General features: G+C 34.6%; 1 protein-coding gene across 2 annotated transcripts; it reads right to left on the reverse strand.

Annotated features, from left to right (window-relative positions):
* Nucleotides 1–4,736: 4,736 nt before the first annotated feature.
* LOC139902786 (uncharacterized) lies at nt 4,737–9,482 on the reverse strand. 2 transcript variants are annotated; one of them, XM_071885397.1, is made up of 6 exons: nt 9,321–9,482; nt 9,137–9,225; nt 7,617–7,986; nt 7,327–7,524; nt 6,320–7,198; nt 4,737–6,208 (listed from the first exon to the last, which is right to left on the reverse strand). In XM_071885397.1, exons 5-6 carry the CDS (start codon nt 6,483–6,485, stop codon nt 5,859–5,861), a joined length of 516 nt encoding a protein of 171 aa, XP_071741498.1. In that variant the 5' UTR covers nt 6,486–7,198; nt 7,327–7,524; nt 7,617–7,986; nt 9,137–9,225; nt 9,321–9,482; the 3' UTR covers nt 4,737–5,858. The 2 variants fall into 2 exon arrangements, 1 of the variants encoding a protein (XP_071741498.1); XR_011777679.1 differs by having other exon boundaries at nt 4,737–7,201.
* Nucleotides 9,483–13,946: the final 4,464 nt, after the last annotated feature.

The raw sequence follows: 13,946 nt of genomic DNA on the forward strand, positions 1-13,946 counted from the left end.
GGATCCACTGACGAAAAGTCCAGCCGCGTGGTTGTGACTGGTGAGTTGGCTCTTGGCGGTGTGACCCCGTCTGAATATATCGGCTTGTACCTCTGAAAGGGTTCGCCGGATATAGGTGGAGGGTATATCGTGTACCCCGCCTGAATAGCGGCCCCCGTAGTCATAACCGGTGTATGTTGACTACCAGACGGTGAGTTCTGAACATCTGTTTGGGTATGTTCCGATGATTCCTCGGAAGTCATGATACTGTTAAAGAAAAAATTCAAAAATTTTGTAAATAACGAGTCATACAATTCAAAACCTTAAAAGAAAAAGCAATTAAACAGTCTTGAATTAATTCGACTCTCAATGAAAGCACCACTTGATCATGCATATTTTAACCGTGGGGTTTAATATGCCTGCTCAATACATAAGGAGGGGTTTAAGGATCTTAGAACGTGGCTCTCCGGTCCGGCTACCGTGAATAACTCTGGCCGACATGATGATGTCGGCGGGGTGGCCAAGTGATTAAGTCCACCTCTGATAACGGTCGTCGATCAAGAGGCCCCAAATAAGGTCGTAGATACTAGCTTACGAAAGACTAACCTGTTAACCTTGAAGAGATGCTGAATGATGCTGTTTTGCGTAATGTATCTCGTGTGCGATAGTTACGTAATATGCCGTGTCTGGTAAATGATGATTAGGGTTGTATTTATAGGCAAACCCTAATTCTAGAACCGTCCCAGATCACGTTAATCTCATCCATAACTGACTCCCCCGAATCACGGATATAATTATGGAAAAGATATTTACTTGACAGCTAAATAACCGCCGTACCGGGAACAAAGGAATCAGATACAATCCGCATACCGCATACCGCACACAAGCACACGCATACGCACACTATTAAGCGCCCGCATGCATATGAGGTGCGCATGCGGGTTGCGGTATCATTAACAACATACAAATAAAAAGAAAAGCATCCCAACAAAGTAAGTGATTAGCTTTCAAATGAAGGCATTCAACATGGGCCAAACTTGTCTAGTTCACAACAAAAGACAACCAAACAGAGTCATAATAATTTAGATGAAAAAGTTGATAAACTACTGCATTCATTCATGATAAACCAAATAAAGACAACTAAACAGAGTCATCATCACTCCTGTAAGAGATTTTCATTCAAGCTTTCATGGGGAAAGTGCCAAATTTTTGAAGTAAAGCACCCGCCAATTATAGTATTACTGTTTTCATAACAATAACACTCTTCGTATTGCATTCCAGGGTCCACCCATGTCTTAGGTTTAATAGCTGCACCACACATAAATTCGCTGATAAATACTGCATATTCACTTAACGTGTTTGCAGCCGGCAGCCATTTCATATTATCAAAATATAGTTCGTATGCCTCGTGCAAATCTCCTCTCATGTAATACAGCAAATATAACTTCTCATCTGAACTTACAAATTTTGGTAGTAAGTGGTCCGCCTTTCGTAAAATCACTGTATCGAGTATTGGAAATTTAGGCTTTCGAACATCCTTCATATCGAGTAGCGAAAATGTAGGCTTTGGAGCGAGTCTCATTTCACATAAAATATTATTCTCATGCAGTGTGTATATTTTACCCTTAAACGCATATAAGTCCACAATTTGGAGATTAGAGTAAAGTTTCTTCCAGCGAGTTTGTTTACCAGCAACCGAGTACCAAACCCAGTTCCATGATCTGTACGCGAATAAAAACACCCAAGCAGACATGGAACGTGAATAGACAAGAACACGCCTGACGAATTTTGGATCCATCAATTTTCTATAAAGAGGGACATTAGGGAAACGAAGTTTATGCCTCGTGATAGGATTCACAAGCAAAAAATCATTGGTTTTCGCCCTGTACAAAATTAAGTATCCGCAAGAGACACCGTAACAGATTCGGCCGATACAATTACGAACCATCACCTTCAACTTTCTTCCTTCGGAGTCCTGTAAATAGCAGTCTCTGGAAGATATCAACATCGGGGGTCAGGATTTAATAAACTCGTCTCTGTTTGCGAGTGCGCATAACCTCCATGATTTACAGACCCAACTAAACGAAAAAAAGTCACTAATTCCGAGGATCATCATGATTAGAAAAAGGGCATGTTGCATCAAATCTGACCATGGTGCTTCACAAGTTTTAGACTTCTTTCTGGTTATGCTTCTTGTGACAGCCATTTCTACACTACCAAAAATAAAATTCCGCGTAAGATACACAAGTTGTAAATGGGTGACAACGTATGCTAAATACAATTACTTGCCATCTTCATATGAGCCGTGACTGTTTGCGACCCTTCTCTTGACAACCCTAAGAAGTGAGGCAAGTGAGGTTCTGTTATTGGAAATGGTTTCCAAACAAAGAAGCAAAGCAGTGAAAAAGATCCGAGTTCTATTGTTTTGAACTTAAAGAAATTATTGATTAAGTTTCCTAAATTAGTTTACAGAGTTAACTTCGTATTTAGGAACTCACAATATAAGATTTGAATCAAAATCATTCAAACATCAAATTTAGTTCAAAGGAGCAGATATTGGGAACTCTAATTTATGAATCAATTTAGTCAAGTGAACCATGAGTGTTCACTTAAAACCATTGGCCAAAATCTAATATCGGTAAAATAAACACCCCTTTTAAATTGAAGCATATCGCTATATGAGGAAGAAACTAAAGCTTTGATGAGAGAATCCCAAATCCTAAAAGCGTCAAGACATCACAGAGTTCAGAACAAATGGGTTTTAATAACCAAATTGACCCGATATAGCCAACTGAATCAATTAAGGATACACTCAAATCAAGTCGGATAATGTCAAACCATATTAAATCAAACTTTAGAATTTTTGTGCAAGAAAATTAAATTTGTAGACTAAAATCCATAACAAAGTGACACATATTTTGTAAGAGCTATATTAGATTTTTAAGCCTGAACTCTAAAGGAAACTAAGGCAATAGAAAGCAATTAAGCGAACGGCCGACAACTTAAAGGCTAGACTGTAAAAACTAAAAAGGGTGGTTACAAACAGAGAACAAAACACATAGAACAAAAATATGAAACATTAAAACAAAGAAGCTAAAGAGGAAATATACCTATAATCGCAAAGTCACGGCGCTAAGACTGGAATTGGGAAATGAGGGATGGCATTAGGGCTAAAATGAATTTAAGGGAGTGAAATGGGGAATTAGGGCTAAAATGAATGAGAAATTACAAACATACCCCTTCACAAAAAAAATACCGTGAATGCACGTGCGATCACAGTTACTCCACTGCTAAACCCACAAGGAGTGGAAATGTATAAGTTCTTGTACGGATATGTACAGCAAGAAATCTATTTTCCAAAATCGAGTGAACATACATTATACATATAATCGACTTACCATATATACTGATCGAGAACATTTCTTATATAAGACTTTCATGTGATGTGATGTTCGCATGTATTAACTAACAGTTTGACTAGTAAAAAGGAAGAGTTTATTTCAGGACTAAATTGTACAAGATGTGCAATAAATTGTAAGATTTCCATAACAAATATATCGGACTACAGCCTGTAAACTAAGATCGAATGAATAAGTTAATTACATTTCATAATGCACACACCTGGTACATGATGGGATTCACTGCAGGAAACAAACCGCACAAGCTCTCCATCATAGTACACAAAATCATAATATGTCCATCTGAATACCCAAAAACAAACTCCATCAAACAAAGACCAGAATGCAAACATGACACATCAGTAAGTTATTTAGAATCAATAATAATTGGCAAAAGTGTAAATTATAACAAAGGGACAACCTGAATATGGATTGTTTTAACCAAATAGATTGGCGGTTAAAAATGTCACTCGACTCCCAACCCACTTCTCCTTCATGCTTACTCATTCTTTTTGGAGTTGATTGCTTCTATCGTTCATCACTTCATTTGTTCCTTTTTAATACAAAACAACAGTTAAGTTTGCATTTTTGTATACATAGCATGACCAAGAGAAGAGTCTGATCATTTTCAGATAAACAATATATTGCAATAACAAAACCTTATTCTTCTTCGTCTTGAGAAAGATAATCCATAGCATTAGAAAAAAAAACTTAGATATAAGCATAAATGTAGTAGTACTTATATATTCATCATTGAAACATAAAAATTTCAACAAAGTAGTATATAATGATATCCATATACCTAACCGAAAAACAACCAAACGAGTGAGTGACCAACTGACATCCTTAAATCACCCTCAGTGTTCAATTTACCAAGACATCCTTAAATCACCCAAACAACAAAAGCAAGTTGCGACATGGTAATAAACCTAAAGCCTAAAGACTTTGTTTCCGATTCAAAGACATAAAAATAGTCAGTCAATCTTCAAACCTTTTCAAAAGAAAAACTTGAACTGTAAAACAAACATAATATGAGATCATAAATGAAGTTTATAACCTGGTGAGTACAGGTTACTTATATTTGGCTCTGATTTTAAAAGACACTATTATGGATACTTTTAGTTTTCCAACTATAAAGACTTGGTGAATTCAAGTTAATGATACAAATCTAATTTGCAGCATAATCTCACTTGATTTCAGAACTTATTCAGAACAAGATTTCAAAAATCCAATAATTCAATCATCAAGAATGACAAAACCTCTAAATTCAAGTTTTCAGGTCAACATGTTATGAACTTCTTGACTTCAAACGCATCGAAGAAGCTCTCAAATCAACATGAAGACATCGAACAAAGAATCAGTCTCGAAATTGAATCAAAATGAACTTTTATTAATGTTACTCAAATGATAGTTCAAGATTACAAGAGAGAGGGAGAGAATAGTGTTTACACACATACAAATCAAACCTATTTATTCTTAGAACTGAGAGAGTAGCATTTATACAAGATACGAATAAAAGGGAAGAACTAATTTAGTTGGAGTACCAAAGGGCTTCTGGCCTAATGGTATCAAGGGAACTCATACCTTGAGGTTGTGAGTTCCAGTCCCATCATGGACAAAAAGTGTGTGTGTGTGTTTGCTATTCCCAAAAAAAGATCAGTTAAGAGTCTGTTGCAGTCTGTTTGCGTTACTTATGTTATAGCCATTGTGTATTTCCTTTAAAGCCACGTGCTCGGCACAAGCTCTATTAATAGACTCATAACGATTCTTCCTCCTTAAAAAGTAACAGCAAACTCCCGTCCATCAACTCTCGACACTGACCTTATGCTTACTTGAGTATCACATGCAATATTCTCACAAGTTTCATCCCCCTGGATTCCAAGCTCCCACTAACTCATTGCTTCCTTATAACTTGATCCCACAATTCAGTAGCGCTGACCTCTGGATTTGACCCTGATCTAGTAATCAGGTGCAATGTTATTATGTGGTGGCAATATTCTTCGAATCCCTAATAGCTGACAGTCGATAGAACTTAATGAATCAAAATTTGTTTGTTTCTTTAACGACTTGACCGGGTTGTCACCTTCTCGGGTGATTCCATTCGACGAACTTGTCTGCCTCCTTGATTCACTTACAAGATACAAATAAACTGGACATGTATTGCTAATTATGTTACTTCTTAGTGAATGTAATGTTCTAATCATGGTCAAGAACTTCAATGGGACTATCATCATGAAGTTCCTTGTATGCAAAAACCAAAACACATAACACAGAAGAGTACATCTCTTTCAGGTTATCTAAAATAGTTTGGGCCCCGCTGTCAAGTTCCACAAAGCCATCAAAAAACTGAATGTAGGAATTCTTTTGGCAAAGTTGCTACACAAATTTCAAAGGCTATCCGTTTATAGATTAAACTTGCGAACTATGTCAAGCTGAACAACTTCATTTCTAGCATCCCCTTCTTCGACCGTGTTCTTCAAATCAGTTGTGCTTAGTTCTGTAAATGTCAATGGGCAGACCAACTTTCTTTTGTCTCCTTTGCAATGGTGGCAGCTGATTCTGATCATGTGCAATCGACTCTGTATACACCTTATGACCTAGGTTAACACGAATGGTATTTAGATATTCATCTTTTAGATCATTCCTAACCACAACTACTTCACTTGAACCTTTAGCCCATAAAGAAGGTAGTGATTCTAAACAATGTTTGTCCACTACTTCATATGACTTATTCAAACAACTACGGCCATTACTCACTTCATTTGGAGCATTATGACTAGAAGTACGTAGCACTGATGGACTGTGTTTCCTTAAAAACTTGTCAGTCAATTCTTGCACAAAAGCCAAACAATAAGCATCGTAAAGGTTTTTAGGATTGAACATGCTAATACTCTTCTTAATTTTGGGTTTCGACCCCCAAATGAAAAAGACTAATAACGTACCATCATTCATCAAAACCATCTTGCTATTCAAAGATTGAAAGGCACCATTATATCCTTTCACCGTGTTCTCTTGTTTCAAGCCTTTTCTCTTGGGCATTACATCAAACACTTTGTGCGCATATTTCTTATTCTTAATTTTATCATTGCCATTACTATCCTTTACCATCGACACTTATTACAAATTGTAACAAATTCTGAACTATGCCCTGATTTCTTAGAAACATAACTTGAAAAATGAAAATTTCGATCCTTACCTCCTCCTTCTTTTCTTAATTATTTGCAAACACATCCAATTTAGGGGTTATATCCATGATAGAATCTCATAGTTCCTGAAGATACTGTTTGACAACTTGATTTGGTTTTGTAATTTCAGTAGTAGCCATTGAATTTACACAAACATTAATTGATTTATTGCACAAAATATTGGTTGATGGATTTACCGTGAATGCACGTGCGATCATGGTTACTCCACTGCTAAACCCACAAGGCATGGAAACGTATAAGTTCCTGTATGGATTTGTACAGCAAGAAATCTATTTTCCAAAATCGAGTGAACATACATTATACATATAATAGACTTACAATATATACTGATCGAGAACATTTCTTATATAAGACTTTCATGTGATATCCGCATGTATTAACTAACAGTTTGACTAGTAAAAAGGAAGAGTTTATTTCAAGACTAAATTGTACAAGATATGAAATAAATTATAAGATTTCCATACCAAAAATATATCGGACTACAAACTGTAAACTCAGATCGAATGAATAAGCTAATTACGTTTTAAAATGACACACACCTGGTACATGATGGGATTCACTGCAGAAAACAAACCGCACAAGCTCTTCATCAAAGTACACAAAATAATAGAATATCTGCTGAATACCCAAAAACAAACTCCGTCAAACAAAAACCAGAATGCAAACATGACACATCAGTAAGTTACAATTTATTCAGAATTAATAATAATTTGCAAATGTGTAAATTATAACAAAGGTACAACCTGAATATGGATTGTTTTAACCAAATAGATTGGCGGTTAAAAAGGTCACTCGACTCCCAATCCACTTCTCCTTCATGCTTACTCATTCCTTTTGGAGTTGATTGCTTCTGTTGTTCATCACTTCATTTGTTCCTTTCTAATGCAAAACAACAGTTAAGTTTGCATTTTTGTATACATAGCCTTATTCTTCAGGTTATCCTGAAAAAGATAATCCAAAAAAAAAATGAAAAATAATAATAATAAAACAATTAAAAAAAAAAAAAACTTAGATATAAGCATAAATGTAGTACTTATATATTCATCAGGTTATCTCTTTCAGGTTATCTAAAATAGTTGATTGGGCCCCACTGTCAAGTTCCACAAAGCCAGCAAAAACTGGATGTAGGTATTCTTTTGGCAAAGTTGCTAAACAAGTTTCAAAGGCTATCCGTTTCTGGATTAAACTTGCGAACTATGTCAAGCTGAACAACTTCATTTCTAGCATCCCCTTCTTCAATCGTGTTCTTCAAATCAGCTGTTTTTACTTCTTTAAATGTCAAGGGGCAGACCAACTTTGTTTTGCCTCCTTTACATTCTTTGAACCATTTAAACTAGCCTCAAGGTATGACATGGTCCCCAGCTTGAGCTTCAATTACCCCTTCACCAACACATTCTACAATCCTAAACAATGACAACTATCACTTTCACATTGACTTTACTAGAAGCCAACTCATCTAGATGAATTTTGAACTGATTAAAATCATGATACTCTCACAACATTTGATGTAATACCATCATCATTCTGATAAGCATTAACTGGCCAAATATCATGCTTCAATGGCAAGAGACTATCCACATGATTATACTCTTTTTGGAAAAAGAAAGTACCCCATTGCATCTTTGCAACGATGGCAGCTGATTCTGATCATGTGCAATCGACTCTGTATACACCTTATGACCTAAGTTAACACGAATGGTATTTACATATTCATCTTTTAGATCATTCCTAACTACAACTACTTCACTTGAACCTTTAGCCCTTAAAGAAGGTAGTGATTCTAAACAATGTTTGTCCACTACTTCATATGACTTATCCAAACAACTATGGCCATTACTTTTGTTTGGACATCATTTTGGGATCACCCAGGGGAACTTAACCACCCACGCGTTCATCTCCCGTAGTTGCATAACCCGCCCCCAACTACTACCCTGGAGGAAACCCGGACCAATCTGAGGGCATGACCGCTAAAACCCCCCTCCCCGCTGCCCCCGCACTAAGCGAAAGGTGACCTGGGTGGATACTTCAGGTCAGGGATAACATTGAGTGCAATGTTGTAGCCCAGCGGAGTCAAACTCCTGACCTCTCGCTAAGAGACACTACCAGCTGAGCTACAACTACGGCCATTACTCACTTCATTTGGAGCATTATGACCAGAAGTACGTATCACTGATGGACTGTGTTTCCTTAAAAGATTGTCAGTCGATTCTTGCACAAAAGCCAAACAATAAGCATCGTAAAGGTTTTTAGGATTGAACATATGCTAATAATCTTCTTAAATGAAGAGACTAACGACATACCATTCATCAAAACCATCTTGCTATACAAAGATTGAAAGGCATCATAATATCCTTTCACCGTGTTCTCTTGTTTCAAGCCTTTTTCTTTTGGGCATTACATCAAACACGTTGTGTGCATATTTCTTATTCTTAATTTTGTCATTGCCATTACTATCAGTTACCATTCGACACTTATTACAAATTGTAACAAAATCTGAACTATGCCCTGAATCATTAGAAACATAACTTGATAAATGAAAACTTCGATTCTTACCTCGTTCTTCATTTCTTGATTGTTTGCAAACACATCCAATTTCGCGATCAGTTCGTTGGTCATATCCTTGAAGAGATACTGTTTGACATCTTGATTTGGTTTTGTAATTTCAGTAGTAGCCATTGAATTTACACAAACATTAATTAATTGATTTATTACACAAAATTATGGTTGATGGATTTACCTGCAGAAGATACTTGTAGCTTAAATCCTTCATGAAAGATAAAATATGGACTATAATCCGTTCCGAGTTTAAAAAAGAGCCACGTCAAAATTTGCAAGAAACCCTTTTTAGGCCAGAGCCACAGACCGAGTTTCGTGTTTCACAATTCTTAATTCATATACACGTACTTGTACTTGCAAGACATTTATATAAATCAGTTGTTAGTTGATAATGTTAATATTAATGTTAATTATGGTTGATGTATTAATGTTTATCTAATATTAATTAATATTGAATATTGATTGATATTGATGTTTATTAAATGTATAATATAATTACAATATAAAAATAAATCTTTTATTGCTGATAACATTTGTATTGAAAACATTAATACTAACGCAATTATGTGCCCGTACGTTAAAATTGTTTTAATTTCAATTGACAAATAATCGATAAAACACCAAACATGAACTCCGAAAAAATTGTTTTGAACTGATCGTTAAGAATAATATTTGTTGTATATCTATAATTGTATATGTTTATAGTACAAACTAATTTTATCATGTCAAAATCTCAGATGAAGCAGAGCGGACATATATCTGAATATCTATAAGGATTAACTAATAACTATAGTAACGTCAGTTAACAAACATGAGCCCGTGTATTTATATAATTCTACAAATATTATATTAACTTAATTTTTTAAATTTATGCGCAAAGTGTAAAACAAATTTATAATATATAAAATATCATTCATAAATAATATTATAAAAATGTTAATAAAGAAATATCTATTTAATAAATTTTTTTGTTACAATAAGAAAATTGTAAATAGTTTTATAACATTACAAATATATTATTAATATAATTCTAACATCTATGGTTGTTAATATTAATATAATATTATATACTAATAAAATATAATATTTTAGTTAATTACATATGTATATTAAATTAAATTAGGAAATTTAATAATTTAATTAATATATGAAAATAAGTGACAGACTGACACATGACATAGATAAAGAAGGAGTTGACACGTGGCAAAAATTAATCAGGATTTAACACGTAAGATTATTGTCACGCGCTTTATATAATGTATAGATACTAGTACTATAAATTAGGCTTAGATAAGGTTAAAACGTGTCGAGGTGGTCGACTAGGAGTTCGACTCGTTTAATATCAAAGAAAGAGCTCGAGTTCATCTCGTTTCGAACTCCAGCTCGGCTTGTTTAATATATATATATATATATATATATATATATATATATATATATATATATATATATATATATATATATATATATGGGCAGGATCAATGGGGAAATAACCAATCGGGGGGAAGCAAAAAAAATTTTTTTTTCGTTTTTTTTGGAATTTTTTTTTCCGGCATCAAGATCACACGAAAATATGAACATTTAGAAGAGACACTTTGTGATGAATGTTATTATTTAGGCGGGAAAACGATCGACAAAAATAACATTCAAGATAATATTGTTCGTGAAGAATATGAACGTTTTTTTTCTTCATGTTTTGTGAAGTAAAATTTAGCCCGATTTAGAGTTTAGGGTTTAGGGTTTGGTGTTTTGGGTTTATTCCATAAACCCAAAACACCAAACCCTAAACCCTAAACTCTAAACCGTTCGTGTTAAAAACTCAATCTAAATCCTAAATCTAAACCCTAAACCCTAAATTTCTAAACCCTAATATCTAAACCCTATAAACCCTAATATCTAAACCCTAATATCTAAATCCCAATAGCTAAAACCTCAACATACGCTCGAAAAACACGATAATTGTTATATATTACTTCTTCGAGCGTTTTCCCGCCAAAATAAAAACATTATTCACAAAGTGTCTCTGCTAAATGTTCATATTTTCATCTCATCTATAATGTTCGTGAACAAAGTTTTTTCAAAAAACGAAAAAAAAAAAAAAAATTTGTTTCCTCCCGCTTCCCCCGATTGGTTACTTCCCTCTTGATCCTACCACTATATATATATATATATATATATATATATATATATATATATATATATATATATATATATATATATATATATATATATATATATATATATATATATATATATTATGTTTGTCAAAGAGTTTTTTTGTTTTTTTTTAGCTTTTACCTTTTAATAAAAAAAACCCCATATTTCACAAAAAAAACTTCGTTTAATTAAATAGGTTTTTAGCTTTTAGAGGTTGAAAAAAGCTCATTGAATAAACGCTTCTTCAACCAGCATTTCAGTTGTTGTAAAGAGCTTTTTGTTTTTAAATCAAAAACCCTTCCTAAAAGTTTAGCATCCTCACCAACGTAGCAATAGCTCAATGGTACCCGGTACATTTGAAGCTGGGATCTACCATCTGGAAGCTTGGACTTGAAACAATTGCAGGTTCAATCCCACTCGCGGCAAGAATTTACAACTCTTGTGGCAGTGGGATAATGATTGCTCCTGTCACATGCGTAGGGACCCATTAGAGGTAATTTTCCGGCATCCGACTCTTCGAGGTGAGTATGGTGGGTTTCTAAAAGGAAAAACAATGTCATGGTGTCCCTGCCTTTTTTGGACTTAAAGTTTAGCATCCTCCCACCTTTTATAACCCAACTGCCATAATCATATCCCACATAACATAACCATATTCCATTCGGCCATAATAACAGCATATGTCTTTGATCAGTCTTCAAAACCGAAATAAATGTTAAAGAACTGGGGATGATATAAGTGATGAACAAGCATGAACAAGTGCTATGAATTGTGCTTGATCTTGTTTATGTTAAAACCAAAATAAAAGTTAAAGAATAAACTAATTCGTGCTTGATCTTGTTTATATTAAAACCAAAATAAAAGTTAAAAAACAGGGGATGATATAAGTGATGCACAAACATGAACAAGTGCTTGATCTTGTTTATGTTAAAACCGGAAAAAAAAAAAAAAAAAAAAAAAAAAAAAAAAAAAAAGAAGAAATGATATAAGTGATGAACAAGGATGAACAAGTGCTATGAATTGCTTAATGATTTCTTGCCAAATGATTATATTTAGCACAACATTTTTGAACTTCAATAAACATTTAAAAGTGAGGTAAAACAAAGATTGATAATGGTGATGCTACGGTGAGTGGTGGTGGTTAAGGGTGGTGTGTGTTGATTGTGATCAAGGGAGGAGGAGTTGGTGATTTTGGATTGGAGGATTTGGTGTCTGTTTTTTGGTGAGATTATCAGTTCACTCACGAATTAATGGGGTGTTTATATTGTTATATAGAAAACTGAATGAAAAGAGGTGAGGTCAAAGAATTAGTGTAAGCATGGGTATAAAAGTATATTTGTTTAAGAGTGTGTGTCACTTATTCTTTGATTGTCAACCACCTTTCTTGTTGTTTTTTCAATGGTAATAGGAGTAAGGTGTGTAAAATAGTGTGTAAAGGAGTACAAGAAAGTTTGTTGGCTATTAGCTAACTTGTAACTAGGATGTAACATTCTAGTTAGGTTCTAAGATAACTTACAGCTATCCGTATGTTGACCGGTAGTCAAATTCCGTTTAGCTTGACCCTAAACTAGTTGTTTACGGGAATCGGATATGATATCTAGTACGCGTATCATTATTTACTACAGTATATCGGAAGGCAAGATATGACCCATTTGCACCATTTAGGACATAAACCCAACTGAGTTTGGATAAAATCAAGGTAACGCCAACTAACGTTGTCAAAGGCTTTCTCGAAATCAACTTTGAAAATAAGAAACTTTTTATTCCATTTTTTTACCAGTCAATTAACTCACTGCGGATAAGAGGACCATCAACTATTTGGTGCCTTGTCACTTCCACAATCCCAAACCGCACCCATAATCTCTTCCATCGTAATGTCACGTTCAAGACGCATACAATCATCAGAGGAAAGGACCGAAGCTCGCTCCAACGACGGGTCTAAGATCAACCTGCAGGCATCTTTATCGTAGAGCTTCTCTTGGTAGAAATCAAGAAAAGCACTTTTAACCAATCCCCATTATTATGCATGATACCATGGTCAGATTGGCATCTACGTTTCTGTATAAGAATACCATGAATAAAAATTCTAGTTTTCACTCCCTTCAGCATCAGCATGCCAATTAACTATGGATTTTTAGATAATGTCATGAATTCAGCTTATCGATATCATGTTGCTCATGAAGCTGGTCTAAACAACGAGATTTGTCCAGCTCGGAGGCAATTCCTAAATCAATAATGCAACTCAATCTCGTATAAGATTGGAGATTTCACTACTAGAAGACACTATTATCAAAATAAATAAGTTAATTGAAAATCATAATAGATAAGTTGCATGTAAAAAGTTGATAAAAGTTGATAAACTACTGCTGCCAATCTTAGAAACCAAAAGAGACAACTAATTAAACAGGGCCATCACTCCTGTAAGAGATTTTCATTCAAGCTATCATGGGGAAAGTACCAATATTTCGAAGTATAGAACCCGTCGATTATAGTATTACTGTTTTCATAACCATAACACGTTCCGTATTGCGTTCCAGGGTCGACCCATGTCTTTGGTTTGATAGCTGCACCGCACATATATTCGCTCATAAACACTGCATATTCACTTAACGTCTTTGCAGCCGGCAACCACTCCATATTATCAAAATCTAGTTCG

The sequence above is a fragment of the Rutidosis leptorrhynchoides genome, chromosome 3 (assembly GCF_046630445.1).
Source record: "Rutidosis leptorrhynchoides isolate AG116_Rl617_1_P2 chromosome 3, CSIRO_AGI_Rlap_v1, whole genome shotgun sequence".
Lineage (NCBI taxonomy): Eukaryota > Viridiplantae > Streptophyta > Magnoliopsida > Asterales > Asteraceae > Rutidosis > Rutidosis leptorrhynchoides.

What these genes read in the sequence shown, in the direction of transcription:
- LOC139902786 (XM_071885397.1), bottom strand. Translation starts at nt 6,485, where the DNA reads ATGGTAAAGGATAGTAATGGCAATGATAAAATTAAGAATAAGAAATAT. An exon ending in GATGGTTTTGATGAATGATG is followed by an intron (nt 6,209 to 6,319) that starts GTACGTTATTAG and finishes CTTTTGTGCAAG; the next exon opens with AATTGACTGACAAGTTTTTA.